Below are 17,606 nucleotides of genomic sequence, written 5' to 3'. Positions count from 1 at the left end.
TTCCCCTGAGACAGGTTTCTGCCCTCCTGCTGCTTGATCTGACCAACCTCAGTAAGGCAGAACAAAGGATTTCCTTTGGGAGAGGGAGGTAACATCCTCTCCCTTTGGAAATAGATCTGACTGGCGTAGGAGGGATAGCCTCTCCAAGCCACTGGTATGCTTTGAAGGGCTCATTTGGTGCCCCCATGCATAAACCAGTCCACACCGGTTTAGGGATCCTCAGTCCCTGCTCTGGCACGAAACTGGACAATGGAAAAGGGAGTGACCACTCCCCTGTCCATCACCACCCCATGGGTGGTGCCCAGAGCTCCTAAAGAGGGTCCCTGGGTTCTGCCATCTTGAATCCAAGATTAGCAGGGACCTCTGGGAACATCTGAGTGGCCAGGCCAGGCAGGTGACATCAGAGCCCCCTCCTCATAGGGGGGTCATGTGGTTAGGTGACCAATCCCCCTTCCAGGGCTATTTAGGGTCTCTCTCTTGGGTGGATCCTCAGATTCAGCTTGCAAAATTCCAGCAGGCCTCCTCTGCAACCTTACTTTGACTTCTAGCCACTGGAACCGCGACTGGACCCTCCAGGAGCCGACAATCTGCATCTACAAAGAAGACTCTTATTGCAACATTGTTTCCACGGCTCCTTCCAGCTTCTGCAACATTTCCCAGGCGGTGCATCTTCTGGGGGCTGCAAGTCCCTTGACCCGAGGGTAGGTCGCTCCCCCTGCCGCTGCAGCTCCACCAGCCCAGGCTCCTGAGACCTCCCAGCAAGACCTGCTACAAAACAGTAAGTACTCCCTCCGCCCAGCCCCTCGCCCAGCCCCGCGCTACTCACCTCTCTTCTCCTGTACCTCTGTCTTCTGCCTTCCGCTCTCTCCTCCTACCTCTCTCCGCACCTCTGCTGTCCTTCTTCCCTTCGCTCTCTGCTCCCCTTCTGCAGCCCTCTTGCTGCGTGTTCTGCTCTTCCTCAGCCCCGCTCCTCTCAATCAATCAATCACAAACATTTATAGAGCGCGCTACTTACCCGCTAGGGTTCCAAGGCGATGAGGCTCCTCTTCCTCACCGCGTTCTCTTCCTGCTTCCTTCTCCCTTCTTCATCTTTGATCTTCTTCTGTGTTCTTCTCTGTGTTCTTCACCTGTGTTCTCCTTTCTCCTCTGCACCCCGACCTGCGTGTCCTTTCTTCTTTCTTCATCTGTGTTCTTCATCTGTGTTCTTCTTTCTTCTCTGCACCCCGTCCTGCGTGTTCTCTCTTCTTTCTTCATCTGTGTTCTTCTTTCTTCCCTGCACCCCGTCCTGCGTGTTCTCTCTTCTTCTTTGTCCTTCTTCTGTGTTCTTCATCTGTGTTCTTCATCTGTGTTCTTTCTTTCCCCTCTGCTTCTCAGGTCTCTCCTCTTCTGCCTGACTCCTCTTCCTCGACTCTTCTCTCCTCTTCTTCTTTACCCTTCTTCCTGGCTCTCCTCTCTTCTGTTCCTCTGTTCTTGACTCTTCTCTCCTCTTCTTCTTTACCCTTCTTCTTGGCTCCTCTGTTCTTGACTCTTCTCTCTTCGGTTCTTCTGTTCTTGACTCTTCTCTCTTCTGTTCTTCTGTTCTTGACTCTTCTCTCTGTTCTTCCTTACTCCCCTCCACCTCTGTAACCCCTCTCCCCTATCTCTCTCCCTCACTCCCCTCCACCTTTAACCCCCCCCTCCCCTATCTTTTCTCCCCTCCCCTGTACCTGACCCCCCCACCCTCCGCTTTCCCGGCGCCACCTCCTGCTCGGCCCCGCCCCCCCTGCTCCCATTCGTCGCCCCCCTCCCGCCCCCAGCTGACCCCTCCTCCCCCCCTCCTCGCTCTTATGGCGGCCGCTGCGTGACAGAGTTAGCGACCCTTGACCCGAGGGTAGGTCGCTCCCCCTGCTGCTGCAGCTCCACCAGCCCAGGCTCCTGACACCTCCCAGCAAGACCTGCTACAAAACAGTAAGTACTCTCCCCGCCCAGCCCCTCGCCCAGCCCCGCGCTACTCACCTCTCTTCCCCTGTACCTCTGTCTTCTGCCTTCCGCTCTCTCCTCCTACCTCTCTCCGCACCTCTGCTGTCCTTCTTCCCTTCGCTCTCTGCTCCTCTTCTGCAGCCCTCTTGCTGCGTGTTCTGCTCTTCCTCAGTCCCGCTCCTCTTCCTCACCGCGTTCTCTTCCTGCTTCCTTCTTCATCTTTGATCTTCTTCTGTGTTCTTCTCTGTGTTCTTCACCTGTGTTCTCCTTTCTCCTCTGCACCCCGTCCTGCGTGTTCTCTCTTCTTTCTTCTTCTGTGTTCTTCATCTGTGTTCTTCTTTCTTCCCTGCACCCCGTCCTGCGTGTTCTCTCTTCTTCTTTGTCCTTTTTCTGTGTTCTTCATCTGTGTTCTTTCTTTCCCCTCTGCTTCTCAGGTCTCTCCTCTTCTGCCTGACTTCTCTTCCTCGACTCTTCTCTCCTCTTCTTCTTTACCCTTCTTCCTGGCTCTCCTCTCTTCTGTTCCTCTGTTCTTGACTCTTCTCTCCTCTTCTTCTTTACCCTTCTTCTTGGCTCCTCTGTTCTTCTGTTCTTGACTCTTCTCTCTTCTGTTCTTCTGTTCTTGACTCTTCTCTCTGTTCTTCCTTACTCCCCTCCACCTCTGTAACCCCCCCTCCCCTATCTCTCTGCCTCACTCCCCTCCACCTTTAACCCCCCCTATCTTTTCTCCCCTATCTTTTCTCCCCTCCCCTGTACCTGACCCCCCCACCCTCTGCTTTCCCGCCGCCACCTCCTGTTTGCCCCGCCCGCCCCTGCTCCCATTCGTCGCCCCTCTCCCACCCCCTGCCCCCAGCTGACCCCTCCTCCCCCCCCTCCCTCTTATGGCGGCCGCTTCGCGACAGAGTTACCGACCCTTGACCCGAGGGTAGGTCGCTCCCCCTGCTGCTGCAGCTCCACCAGCCCAGGCTCCTGACACCTCCCAGCAAGACCTGCTACAAAACAGTAAGTACTCCCCCGCCCAGCCCCTCGCCCAGCCCCGCGCTACTCACCTCTCTTCTCCTGTACCTCTGTCTTCTGCCTTCCGCTCTCTCCTCCTACCTCTCTTCGCACCTCTGCTGTCCTTCTTCCCTTCGCTCTCTGCTCCTCTTCTGCAGCCCTCTTGCTGCGTGTTCTGCTCTTCCTCAGCCCCGCTTCTCTTCCTCACCGCGTTCTCTTCCTGCTTCCTTCTTCATCTTTGATCTTCTTCTGTGTTCTTCTCTGTGTTCTTCACCTGTGTTCTCCTTTCTCCTCTGCACCGCGACCTGCGTGTCCTTTCTTCTTTCTTCATCTGTGTTCTTCATCTGTGTTCTTCTTTCTTCCCTGCACCCCGTCCTGTGTGTTCTCTCTTCTTTCTTCTTCTGTGTTCTTCATCTGTGTTCTTCTTTCTTCCCTGCACCCTGTCCTGCGTGTTCTTTCTTCTTCTTTGTCCTTCTTCTGTGTTCTTCATCTGTGTTCTTTCTTTCCCCTCTGCTTCTCAGGTCTCTCCTCTTCTGCCTGACTCCTCTTCCTCGACTCGTCTCTCCTCTTCTTCTTTACCCTTCTTCTTAGCTCCTCTGTTCTTCTGTTCTTGACTCTTCTCTCTTCTGTTCTTGACTCGTCTCTTCTGTTCTTCTGTTCTTGACTCTTCTCTCTGTTCTTCCTTACTCCCCTCCACCTCTGTAACCCCCCCTCCCCTATCTCTCTCCCTCACTCCCCTCCACCTTTAATCCCCCCTGCCCTATCTTTTCTCCCCTCCCCTCTACCTGACCCCCCCACCCTCCGCTTTCCCGCCGCCACCTCCTGCTTGGCCCCGCCCCCCCTGCTCCCATTCGTCGCCCCCCTCCCGTCCCCAGCTGACCCCTCCTCCCCCCCCTCTCCCTCTTATGGCGGCCGCTGCGCAACAGAGTTAGTGACCCTTGACCCGAGGGTAGGTCGCTCCCCCTGCCGCTGCAGCTCCACCAGCCCAGGCTCCTGACACCTCCCAGCAAGACCTGCTACAAAACAGTAAGTACTCCCCCCTCCCAGCCCCTCCCCCAGCCCGCGCTACTCACCTCTCTTCTCCTGTACCTCTGTCTTCTGCCTTCCGCTCTCTCCTCCTACCTCTCTCCGCACCTCTGCTGTCCTTCTTCCCTTCGCTCTCTGCTCCTCTTCTGCAGCACTCTTGCTGCGTGTTCTGCTCTTCCTCAGCCCCGCTCCTCTTCCTCACCGCGTTCTCTTCCTGCTTCCTTCTTCATCTTTGATCTTCTTCTGTGTTCTTCTCTGTGTTCTTCACATGTGTTCTCCTTTCTCCTCTGCACCCCGACCTGCGTGTCCTTTCTTCTTTCTTCATCTGTGTTCTTCCTCTGTGTTCTTCTTTCTTCCCTGCACCCCGTCCTGCGTGTTCTCTCTTCTTTCTTCTTCTGTGTTCTTCATCTGTGTTCTTCTTTCTTCCCTGCACCCTGTCCTGCGTGTTCTCTCTTCTTCTTTGTCCTTCTTCTGTGTTCTTCTCTGTGTTCTTCACCTGTGTTCTCCTTTCTCCTCTGCACCCCGTCCTGCGTGTTCTCTCTTCTTTCTTCTTCTGTGTTCTTCATCTGTGTTCTTCTTTCTTCCCTGCACCCGTCCTGCGTGTTCTCTCTTCTTCTTTGTCCTTTTTCTGTGTTCTTCATCTGTGTTCTTTCTTTCCCCTCTGCTTCTCAGGTCTCTCCTCTTCTGCCTGACTTCTCTTCCTCGACTCTTCTCTCCTCTTCTTCTTTACCCTTCTTCCTGGCTCTCCTCTCTTCTGTTCCTCTGTTCTTGACTCTTCTCTCCTCTTCTTCTTTACCCTTCTTCTTGGCTCCTCTGTTCTTCTGTTCTTGACTCTTCTCTCTTCTGTTCTTCTGTTCTTGACTCTTCTCTCTGTTCTTCCTTACTCCCCTCCACCTCTGTAACCCCCCCTCCCCTATCTCTCTGCCTCACTCCCCTCCACCTTTAACCCCCCCTATCTTTTCTCCCCTATCTTTTCTCCCCTCCCCTGTACCTGACCCCCCCACCCTCTGCTTTCCCGCCGCCACCTCCTGTTTGCCCCGCCCGCCCCTGCTCCCATTCATCGCCCCTCTCCCACCCCCTGCCCCCAGCTGACCCCTCCTCCCCCCCCTCCCTCTTATGGCGGCCGCTTCGCGACAGAGTTACCGACCCTTGACCCGAGGGTAGGTTGCTCCCCCTGCTGCTGCAGCTCCACCAGCCCAGGCTCCTGACACCTCCCAGCAAGACCTGCTACAAAACAGTAAGTACTCCCCCGCCCAGCCCCTCGCCCAGCCCCGCGCTACTCACCTCTCTTCTCCTGTACCTCTGTCTTCTGCCTTCCGCTCTCTCCTCCTACCTCTCTTCGCACCTCTGCTGTCCTTCTTCCCTTCGCTCTCTGCTCCTCTTCTGCAGCCCTCTTGCTGCGTGTTCTGCTCTTCCTCAGCCCCGCTTCTCTTCCTCACCGCGTTCTCTTCCTGCTTCCTTCTTCATCTTTGATCTTCTTCTGTGTTCTTCTCTGTGTTCTTCACCTGTGTTCTCCTTTCTCCTCTGCACCCCGACCTGCGTGTCCTTTCTTCTTTCTTCATCTGTGTTCTTCATCTGTGTTCTTCTTTCTTCCCTGCACCCCGTCCTGTGTGTTCTCTCTTCTTTCTTCTTCTGTGTTCTTCATCTGTGTTCTTCTTTCTTCCCTGCACCCTGTCCTGCGTGTTCTCTCTTCTTCTTTGTCCTTCTTCTGTGTTCTTCATCTGTGTTCTTTCTTTCCCCTCTGCTTCTCAGGTCTCTCCTCTTCTGCCTGACTCCTCTTCCTCGACTCGTCTCTCCTCTTCTTCTTTACCCTTCTTCTTAGCTCCTCTGTTCTTCTGTTCTTGACTCTTCTCTCTTCTGTTCTTGACTCGTCTCTTCTGTTCTTCTGTTCTTGACTCTTCTCTCTGTTCTTCCTTACTCCCCTCCACCTCTGTAACCCCCCCTCCCCTATCTCTCTCCCTCACTCCCCTCCACCTTTAATCCCCCCTGCCCTATCTTTTCTCCCCTCCCCTCTACCTGACCCCCCCCACCCTCCGCTTTCCCACCGCCACCTCCTGCTTGGCCCCGCCCCCCCTGCTCCCATTCGTCGCCCCCCTCCCGTCCCCAGCTGACCCCTCCTCCCCCCCCTCTCCCTCTTATGGCGGCCGCTGCGCAACAGAGTTAGTGACCCTTGACCCGAGGGTAGGTCGCTCCCCCTGCCGCTGCAGCTCCACCAGCCCAGGCTCCTGACACCTCCCAGCAAGACCTGCTACAAAACAGTAAGTACTCCCCCCTCCCAGCCCCTCCCCCAGCCCGCGCTACTCACCTCTCTTCTCCTGTACCTCTGTCTTCTGCCTTCCGCTCTCTCCTCCTACCTCTCTCCGCACCTCTGCTGTCCTTCTTCCCTTCGCTCTCTGCTCCTCTTCTGCAGCCCTCTTGCTGCGTGTTCTGCTCTTCCTCAGCCCCGCTCCTCTTCCTCACCGCGTTCTCTTCCTGCTTCCTTCTTCATCTTTGATCTTCTTCTGTGTTCTTCTCTGTGTTCTTCACATGTGTTCTCCTTTCTCCTCTGCACCCCGACCTGCGTGTCCTTTCTTCTTTCTTCATCTGTGTTCTTCCTCTGTGTTCTTCTTTCTTCCCTGCACCCCGTCCTGCGTGTTCTCTCTTCTTTCTTCTTCTGTGTTCTTCATCTGTGTTCTTCTTTCTTCCCTGCACCCTGTCCTGCGTGTTCTCTCTTCTTCTTTGTCCTTCTTCTGTGTTCTTCATCTGTGTTCTTCATCTGTGTTCTTTCTTTCCCCTCTGCTTCTCAGGTCTCTCCTCTTCTGCCTGACTCCTCTTCCTCGACTCTTCTCTCCTCTTCTTCTTTACCCTTCTTCCTGGCTCTCCTCTCTTCTGTTCCTCTGTTCTTGACTCTTCTCTCCTCTTCTTCTTTACCCTTCTTCTTGGCTCCTCTGTTCTTCTGTTCTGGACTCCTCTCTCTTCTTTTCTTCTGTTCTTGACTCTTCTCTCTTCTGTTCTTCTGTTCTTGACTCTTCTCTCTGTTCTTCCTTACTCCCCTCCACCTCTGTAACCCCCCCTCCCCTATCTCTCTCCCTCACTCCCCTCCACCTTTAACCCCCCTCCCCTATCATTTCTCCCCTACTCTCTACCTGACCCCCCCCACCCTCGGCTTTCCCGCCGCCACCTCCTGCTCGACCCCGCCCCCCCTGCACCCATTCGTCGCCCCCCTCCTGCCCCCGCCCCTAGCTGACCCCTCCTCCCTCTTATGGCGGCAACTGTGCGGCCGCGCCGCTGGCACGCCAAAGGTAAGCCCGTCTGCGCCCGTCCGCGCCTGGACCGCGCCAAGCGCCACGACCCCTGGCCCCCAGCACTCCCAAACCCCGCCGCACCGCTACGACCCCATCACCCTCCATGCCCTCAACCCGGGGCACTCCAGCACCTGCTTCCAAGCCAACCCGAAACGTACCCACGGACCCTTCGCATGCCACACCTGCAAACTCACCTTCCACCGCGAAACCACCCCGGCCGCCAGCCCATGCTCCAACAACCACCTCAAATGCATCCTGATCAACGCACGCTCCGTCCACAAGCACATCATTGAACTTTGGTACCTCCTGGACTCCACTGCACTGGACGTCGCCTTCATCACTGAGACCTGGATGAACGCCTCTTCGGCCCCCGACATCGCCATAGCCATCCCCGACGGCTACAAGATCTCCAGGAGAGACCCCACCAACCAAGTAGGTGGCGGAATCGCCATCGTCTTCAAGGACTCCATCAACTTCACCACCTACACCGAAGACACCCCCCTCGCCGCCGAACACCTGCACTTCCAGATCCACACCGACCCCAGGACCACCCTCAGAGGAACTCTCATCTACAGACCCCCTGGACAACGTGCCCTCTTCAGCGACTCTATCACTGACTTCATCTCCCCGCACGCCCTTGCCTCGCCGGACTACATCCTCCTCGGTGACCTCAACTTCCACCTGGAACAGAACAACGACCCCAACACCACCGCCCTGCTCGACAACCTCGCTAACCTCGGTCTCAAGCAACTGGTGAACACCCCCACCCACATCGCCGGACACACGCTTGACCCCATCTTCTCCGCCAGCAACCACATATCCTTCAGCCACTCCTCCGTAATACACTGGACCGACCACAGATGTGTCCACTTCACCTTCCGACGCGAGACTCGCCACCTCCGCTCACAATCCATCCCACGCCGACATTGGAACAAAATCCCCGCGGAACAGCTTCTCTCCACCCTCAGCGACAACCAACCCACCTTCTCCACCTACCCCAACGACGCAGCCCTCAGCCTCACGCATTGGATCACCAACTGCACAGACAACCTCGCTCCCCTCAGGCGCCTCCCAAGACAGACCAACACCAAAAAACCTCTCTGGTTCACAGACACCCTCAAGGAATCTAAAAAAAACCTGCCGCACCCTCGAGAAAGCCTGGTGCAAGAACCACACCGCAGATAACATGGCTGCCCACAAGAACGCTACCCGCGAACACCACCAACTGATCCGCGCCACCAAAAGAAATTCCTTCACAGACAGACTGGACAAGAACACTCACAACAGCAAAGAACTCTTCAACATTGTCAAAGAGCTCTCCACCCCTTAGCCAATGCCAACGCCATCACGCCCTCACAAGACCTCTGCAACTCCCTCGCCACCTTCTTCCATCGTAAGATCACCGACCAACACGACAGCTTCGGACACCAGACCCAGCCAACCACCACAGAACCTACAACCCCAGCCATCACCCTCAACGCCTGGACTCACATCAACACGGAAGAGACCAAAGCTACCATGAACTCCATCCACTCCGGTGCCCCCTCGGACCCCTGCCCTCACTTCATCTTCAACAAAGCCGACGACATCATCGCCCCGCATCTCCAGACCATCATCAACAGCTCGTTTGCTTCTGCCACCTTCCCCGAGAGCTGGAAACACGCAAAAGTCAATGCCCTACTGAAGAAACCTACAGCGGACCCCAGCGACCTGAAGAACTTCCGCCCCATCTTGCTCCTCCCCTTCCCTGCCAAAGTCATAGAGAAGACCGTCAACAAGCAACTTACCATCTTCCTTGAAGACAACAACCTACTCAACCCCTCTCAGTCCGGATTCCGAGCCAATCACAGCACAGAAACTGCCCTCATCTCAGTCACAGGCGACATCAGAACTCTGATGGACAATGGAGAAACAGTCGCCCTCATCCTCCTCGACCTCTCGGCTGCCTTCGACACCGTCTGCCACCGAACCCTAATATCCCGCCTCCGCTCCACCGGGATCCAAGGACAGGCCCTGGACTGGATCACCTCCTTCCTCTCCAACCGCTCCCAAAGAGTCTACCTCCCACCTTTCCGCTCAGACCCCACTGAGATCATCTGCGGCGTCCCACAAGGCTCCTCGCTCAGCCCGACTCTCTTCAACGTCTACATGAGCCCCCTCGCCGACATCGTACGCAAACACAACATCAACATCACCTCCTTTGCCGACGACACTCAGCTGATACTTTCCCTCACCAAGGACCCCACCAGCGCCAAGACCAACCTGCAAGATGGAATGAAAGACGTTGCAGAATGGATGAAACTCAGCCGTCTGAAACTGAACTCAGACAAAACAGAAGTCCTCATCCTCGAAACACCCCATCCGCCTGGGACGACTCCTGGTGGCCCACGGCCCTTGGCACCGCACCAACCCCCTCAGACCACGCACGCAACCTCAGATTCATCCTAGACCCATTTCTCACCATGACCAAACAAGTCAACGCGTATCATCCTCCTGCTTCCTCATCCTCCGCATGCTCCGTAAGATCTTCCGTTGGATCCCCGCCGACACCACCGTGACCGTGACCCACGCCCTCGTCACGAGCCGCCTGGACTACGGCAACACCATATACGCAGGAACCACCGCTAAACTCCAGAAACGTCTGCAGCGAATTCAAAACGCCTCTGCCCGCCTCGTCCTCGACATACCCCGCAACAGCCACATCTCCGCCCACCTGAGACACGTGCACTGGCTTCCCGTCAACAAAAGGATCACCTTCCGACTCCTCACCCACGCACACAAAGCCCTCCACAACAAGGGACCCGAATACCTCAACCGCCGCCTCAGTTTCTACACACCCACCCGTCAAATTCGCTCCGCCAACCTCGCTCTCACCGCCGTCCCTCGCATCCGCCGCACCACGGCAGGTGTGAAATCCTTCTCCTACATGGCGCCTATGACATGGAACTCCCTCCCCGCCAAACTCAGGACCACCCAGGACCACCTCGCATTCCGGAGGCAACTCAAGACCTGGCTCTTCGAGCAGCAGTAACCCCATCCCCCTAGCGCCTTGAGACCCTCACGGGTGAGTAGCGCGCTTTGCATGAGAAGGAAGAAGGGATCTCTCTTGGAGTGAAGGAGTCATTCCCCTGCATCCCCAGGCACCTACTGCAACGACGACCGGCTGCATGGATCTTCTCTCATTCTGAGCTGCGTGGATCCTACATCATGGGTGGTGGTGGTTTAGAGTAGTCCTTGTAGTCCTCTCTGCCAGCTTTCCAACTTTAATGGAGGTAAGCCCTTGCCTTCCCACACAGGACAGTACCCCCATGCACTGCGTCTCTTGCAGCTGGCAAGGCTTGTTTGCATCTCCTCTAAGGGAACTTCAGGCAACATGCAGCTCCAGCCCTCAGCACTCCTACCTGCGAAGCACCCCCCTCTGAGTAGTTCTCCTGTGACGTGGGACCCTTCTTCTGTGAGCTGCATGGGCTCATTCTGCAACTTCTGTGTCACTGTCCTGTGGGATTCCTGTGAGTGCTGCCTCTGCTCCTTTGGGCTCTCTGTGTTGCTGATGGTCCCCTCCGACTCCCCCCTCCTGGGTTGAGTCCTCCTGAGCCTTGCTGGTCCCCGGCAGCACCACTTTGCACCATCTGCAATATTTACCTTTGCCAAGGCTTGTTGGTGGAATTCCTGCACTGACACCGAACTGCAGTTCTTCTTCCAGCATGCAGCCCTCAGGAACTCCTCTCCGGCTCCAGGGCTGCAGTGCTGACCTTGTTCTCATCACCGTCGACCAACTCCTGCAACTCAGCTGGGTGGGTAGTAGCTCCTACTCCTCTTGAACTCCACTGCAACTCTTGGACTTGGTCCCCTCTCTCCACGGGTCTTCCTCTCCAGGAATCCACCACTGGTTTCTTGCAGTCTTGTCTCGGTGTCTTCTTTTCTTCTTTTTCTTACATTTGGGTGGATTGTGGAAATTCCACTGATTTACACCTGCTTTTATGGTCGCTGAGGGGGTACTTTATTGCTTACTTCTGTGGTTTTCTAGTACTCCCAGCTCCCCTGTACTTATGCCACTTACCTAGGTGGGGAGCCAGTGTTCGCATTCCATTTCTTTTAGTATATTGTTTTGGCTCCCCCTAGGGCCACTATTGTCTAACTGCATTTGAGCTGTTTTCTAACCATTTCTATATCTATTACTGTTTACTAGTTCTATAATTCGTGTATTACTTACCTCCTATTGGAGGGTTGCCCTTCTAGTACTTTGTGGTATTGTGTGACCAAAAAATAAAGTACCTTTATTTTTGTACAACTTAGTGTTTTCTTTCATGTGTGTAAATGCTGTGTGACCACAGTGGTTTTGCAAGTCTCCTAGATAAGCCTTGGCTGCTCACCCGCAGCTTCCCCTAGAGAACCTGGCTTCTAGACACTGCCTACACTTCACAAATAGGGTATACCTGGACCTGGTATGAGGTGTAAGGGCCTTAGGTACCCACCACACCCAAGGCCAGCTTCCTATAGTAACCTGTTCATCAATATTGCTCTTGGCTTTTCCCCCGTTTGTGATTGAGACTTTTTATGTATAGAATATCTATATGCCTGTTGTATTTGGGAGTCAAAGTCCCACATGGATGGGTCTGTGAAGGCTTTCGTAAAGAGCTCAACGTTGAATTTCCTAGTATCTTATCACTCCAGCCCTCCTTCTATACCCAGGACACATATGTTATGGTGTCTGTTCTCTAAGTCTTCTGTTTTGTCTTTTAAAGCCTCCAGCATAGTCTCCTGTTAGGTTACTATTTTTTGCATTCTCCTATTTACTTCATCCCTCTATTCCCTTCATTTCTTCAGATCAGGGGTCTTCAAACTGGAGGGTGGACCCCCTAGGGTCCTCAAGTGATCCCAGGGGGGGGGGGGTCCAGGCTCTGGCCAAAAGAAGCATTACACAGATAACAGTGTTTTGTTTTAAGCAGAAACATGTTTATTGCATTTTCAAAAAGGTAACAGTACTTAACCTCAATGTTTAAATACGTCTAGACATATTTAAACATTGCCATCTTTATAAAATATTTGTGAAAAATTCTGAACGGGGCAATGATTTTTATTTTTCAACTTGGGGGTGCGGCATTAAAACATTTGGAGACCACTGATCTAGATTGACCTTGAATACCCCCATTCGTTTCATATATGGCCTGGCAACATGCCTGTGTTCCCATATACTTCTTTGTTTTTATTCAGTGTACTGTATCAGTCTATTCACGATGACTTTGCATTTCATAAAAACTTTCTAAGCCAGCGTGTGTGCACTCCCTCTGGTAGATGCATATATACCAGTGTCAGGAGGTATATTGACTTTCTTGTTTCCATTTCCTCCTGAAACAATATGGTTCCCTTCTGCATTTGAGATGCTAGTGTTGCAATGTCCACCTAGGTACATGCATTCATATTTAGAGATCCTTGAGCGTGCATAAGTATTTCTTTTTCTGCTAGCTTTGTGTTTTCAGTATTGTGTTCTCCGCTTCTCACCATAACACCATCTGATTTAAACCAGCATAGTTAGCGGAACAGGGCTTGCCACTACTGCCAGTCTTATCTGCTCAATTATCTTTCTGGTCTTTCTTCCCCTTGCTATGTGTTTCACAGTCCAATTTCTTGAAACACCATTTTTTTAGATTGCTCACTCTCTGTGCCTTAGGTCTAACATCATTGTCTATTAGGCCTCGCTCCAGTGTCTTTTCATATACCTTTGCGGTTTTCAACAGAATCGGTGTAGCTAGTGTTTCACTGTCTTGCTTGTCTTCTGTGCTCTGTTTATCTTTCTTTAGTGCTCAGTCTCATACCCTCCTGATGCACACTGCATCTGTGGCGTCTGCATTGATAGGCTGTCAATACTGTATCCGCTCTCCTAAGCCGAGGAAATGCTTCTAATGCCGCTTTCTGGTGTCGGGTCACTGTGTCTTTTCCCCTATCCCACCAACATCAACCACTGCTAAGATTGCTGAGCTCCGAGGAGATATGCAGGCTGTTAGAGGTAGAGATGTGTGTACAGCTGAATTCCATCCCTGCTCTGCTTATTCCTCCTCGACCTCCTGTCCGACCACCACCAGGCTCTGGTGTACTAAGTCCTCTTGTGGCTTGCGTCAACACCATCCCAGAGAGAGCTGCAGTGGTTGCGACTATGATGAGGTAAATATTTGTAAGGAAAATTGTATGGCTTACCGCACTACTTTTCTCAATCCAGCAAGATGACACAGTCATTTGGGATATACTGCCTAATATACTTTTGCCTAGTAAGCACATAGTCAAAGTAGAGCCTTCTGTATTCCTAAACTCTAGTGTGGAGCGAAAGTACGGGCCAGCTCATGCGGTCTAGCCAACCTCCATCTATTCTCTTGTGCCGTGTAAGCAAGATGCTCTCTTCATACAACAATTATTTCAGCACTACAATGATTACCAAGATTCAATGCAGTAGGCTGTAATTTCCAATTCAGTATATTGCCTTTAAGTCCATCTTTGGCAGCTCAAGTATTCATGAAAAGGTGTGCAGTGCCTCTAGCCACCTTAAAGTCACAAGAAGTGCAGTAATAGGTTACTTTGAATGGTTGAATGACCAAACCACCATCCCATGAAGAGGTGAGGTCTTCCCTGTGAAGGATTGTGTCTTGGCAGAGTCACGTTTGGTAAAACCTAGGCAAATTCAGTTTATAAAGCCAGTAATGAATACACTAAACGTGTCCTGATCAAGGCTTCATAAAAGCTATATGGTGTGAACTCTGACGTTACAGTCAGTTCAGCACTGTAGAAAGTTCACAAATTGGTTGACCGTAACCGGGTTTGTGGCCCATGACGTTCAAATCGTGACATTCAGTACTTGGATCAGGAAGGCAGTGTAGTGAGGAGGAAGTCTACAGGTCTAACTTTGCCTTAATTATTCAAACTTATTAAATTGTTATAAACGTTAATTATTTAAATGGGATTTAGTAACAGACAGGCTTCCGAGTAGTGTCGCAGAACTGCTTTCCTCATCTGTCTTGGTTCGAATTGTTTGCAGAAGTGATTTGTAAATCGATTTGTATCTCAGTCTTATATAATGTCGTGAATGTAGGCGTCTGCATATATTTTCGCATCTTCTCTAGCACTTCTGGCACCCGTGTGTCATTCAGTATATGTACATATGAATGTATTCACGTAGTTGTGAACGTAGACAATAATGAAATATGTATGGGAATATATTATTACAATAAAGCAATTTATATTTAGAGGAGATGAAATGACAAATGTCTTTAAATTAAAAAATGAAATAGCTAACACATTTTCTTTTATTCAAGAATCGAGAATCACACACTCCTAAGCAAACAAGAAAAGAGACATTGTCTGCGAAGCAAAAAGAAAAACATAAAAAGCTTAATCAGAAAAACATTCCTGCAAAGACATGTGCAGAGCTGACCAGGTACACTTTGTCACAATTTTACTTTCTCTTAAGGCTTCCTACACTTTTGCTTTATATTTGTTATATGCTCACGACTTAAATGTGGAACTCTGTAAAGACCTATGTCAGACATATTAATGCAAACAGTTTGTGAACTAAATTCATCCCTATTCCCTGCTATATCGTTTACACATTTTCACCCAGGAATCTGCATAAACATCATATTAAAAGTTATAAATACAGGTGTGGTTCATTCCGAAACGGTGGAGTGAATGAGTGGTGGGGTAAAAGCGGGAATGCAAAAGTTGCATTTGCCATTCAACAATCCATGGAAAGGTGCAGTGAAGGAGTTGTTTACAAGACCGCATCAAATTAGGAGTGCAAATTGCATGTGACTTTAACTCGACATCTGTTTGTTTTAATAATAATGCATCCAGCAGCTTAAAAAAAAACATGAGGGTCAAAATTAAATGGCTGTATTAGCAGTTGAGCAGCGAAAAAATGGAAGACTAGGAGCCCATAAAGGTCCAGCATACAAGCTCCTAAATGTAAATCACTAGACCAAGATTATGCAGTTCCATTAGTTTTGCAGAAGAGGGGATCCCAAGGTACCGCCCTTTTGTTGAGGCAGGTCAAAGGAGTCTGATAAATCAGACGCAAGAACCCACCTATGCTTTATCAGGCAGCTTCCCATTGGGCTGGCACTGCAGTGCCCAACAGGCGCCTTGAGGGGGCTCTTTGCTGGAGATCTTTTTTTATCAGCTGTGATGAACCTGAAGTGGGGATGCTGATGGCGTAGATTGGGTGTAAAGTGAGAGGGGTAAAAATGATTAAAAGCAACCAAAGGTATTTATTAGAATGGTGTCTCCTGTCATAATTAAGAACGAATTAGAGCAGTAGTGGAGATAATGATCCTTCAAGTTTCCAAAAGTGTATTATGAAACAGAGGCCAACATGTTTCGAGCCAACTAATAGCCACCACAGGTCTAGGCAATTTGTCAGGATCGTAGTATACCTAATCTACATATGGATGGGTCAGTGGTAATGAGTAGGTGCCTAATCCACAAATCACCCCACTAAATGTGGTGAAGCCAATACCTTATGTAAACTAAACAGATCAGGGACCTTTCGGGTTGCAGAGTTGGATAGGTTACCCATACTAGCGGTGCTGGATGCCTGTATGCCGCACTTAGTGCTGCTCCTCTGCAACACTTTAGGGGCAAGATTTATCTTCCAATAAGGTCGGATCTGTTTTAGAGTGTAGAGTGGTGTACTGTGTAGTAGTGAAGAATGCAGTATTGCAGAATAGAGTGTTGTAGACTAGTTCAGAGTAGAGTGGTGCAGAGAGCAGTGGTGTAGAGTACAGCAGTGCAGAGAAGAACAGAGAGGCATAGAGTGTAGTGATGTAGAGTGCAATGGTGTAGAGTGGTTGGTATAGCGTGCAGTCGCATAGATATCTTCAATTGAAATGACCATTACATTTGCACAGACATGCAGTGTTACTGATATCAATGAATCAATCAATCAAATGCATTTGTTAAGCGTGCAGGTACTTCGTCCAAGTGTTCTGGCACTCAAAGCAAAGACTGATATCATAAAGCATCATCAAGAAATTAGACTGCATTAAACAGCCTAATTTTTAACTCTCTTTTAAAGATCTCAGTTGACTGAGCCCTGCGAAGCATGAGTGGTAATGTGTTCCAGAGCTTGGCTGTAAGTACCATAAAGGAGCAATGGGTTTTAAGGAATTTTGGAATCCACATCAGGAAGAGTTTATTAGACCACAGCACCCTTCTCTTGCTTGTACAGGCCCAGTCTGTATCCCAGGTAAGGAGGGCCCTTGCCTGCAAGAGCTCTAAAGCCAAGTGTGAGGGCTTTAAATTTAATACGCTTCACCACTGGAAGGTAGTGTAGATGTTTTAGATGGGGAGAGATATGCTGGCTAAAAGGGACTCTCCGAATCAGCCTGGCCACAATGTTCTGAATTATCTGGAGTCTGTGTCACATAGGCAGGCAGACCCAGATAAAGGATGTTGGCTTAGTCCAAAATGAGAGGTCACAATTTACGGGTCTCCTCCGGGACCAGGTGTAGCAGCTTCCTTATGGTTTGAAGTTTCAGGAAGCAAACCAAAGAAATCTGTCTTATTGGAGCCACAAAAGAGAAAGCAGAGTTAAACATGACACCCAGATTCCTGCCAGATGTGGTAGGAGTCGGTGGAGGGATTAGTTTTTCAGGTGACCAGAAGTTTGACTTGGTGGGGAGGGGGGTCATTGGATGAAGAGAAGAACTTAAGTCTTGTGAGATTTTCATTTGAGAAAATTTGACTCCATCCAAACAGCTACTCTTAAGGTATTCCTTAAGTTTAGGGAGGGATATCTCTGAACACTCCCGAAAGGAAAACAGCAGTTGCGTATTATCCACGTAGGAGACCTCTTTCGCACTGAAAGTTTCAATCAGAATGGCTAGAGGGACCAGATAAAATTGAAAAGCAGCGGGCTCAAGGCACCCCACAGACAAGAAGTTTGGGGGATGATGAGAAAGGATAGGGATAAACACATTTGGATCTGTCTTCCAGGAATGGTTTAAGGCAAGAAAGGACCACCCCTTGGAAGCCATATTGGCTTAATCTGTTCAGGAGGGGGGGGTGAGATACTATATTGAATGCTGCTGACAAGGTCAGTATTACCACCCTGGCTTCAGAGCCACTATCTAGATTTTCCCTTACAAACTCTGACACCTCCAAAAGTGCAATTTCAGTGCTGTTTCCTGCTTGAAAGCCTGATCGAGAATCATGGATCACTGATAAAAGTATTCAGTGCACATACAATAATGTGTGGAAATGTCATCAACTAGCGTATACATTTGTTTTGATCATATTAAAATATTTGTTTCCACCGCACTTCAAAATTACCTAAAATGTGTTTTATTTGTTCTTTTT

At 50.8% G+C, this 17,606-nt stretch overlaps 1 protein-coding gene across 1 annotated transcript in view; it reads left to right on the top strand.

Annotated features, from left to right (window-relative positions):
* The window catches only part of CFAP54 (cilia and flagella associated protein 54), a 1,075,777-nt gene that overhangs the window by 600,115 nt on the left and 458,056 nt on the right, over positions 1–17,606 (top strand). Inside the window, exon 33 of the mRNA XM_069229529.1 lies at positions 14,567–14,688. Within this exon, the coding sequence (XP_069085630.1) occupies positions 14,567–14,688 (122 nt within the window). The remainder of the gene's footprint in view (positions 1–14,566; positions 14,689–17,606) is intronic.

Source organism: Pleurodeles waltl, chromosome 4_1 (assembly GCF_031143425.1).
Source record: "Pleurodeles waltl isolate 20211129_DDA chromosome 4_1, aPleWal1.hap1.20221129, whole genome shotgun sequence".
Classification (NCBI taxonomy): domain Eukaryota; kingdom Metazoa; phylum Chordata; class Amphibia; order Caudata; family Salamandridae; genus Pleurodeles; species Pleurodeles waltl.
The sequence above is the reverse complement of the archived record's forward strand: the minus strand, read 5'-3'. Positions and strand labels throughout refer to the sequence as shown.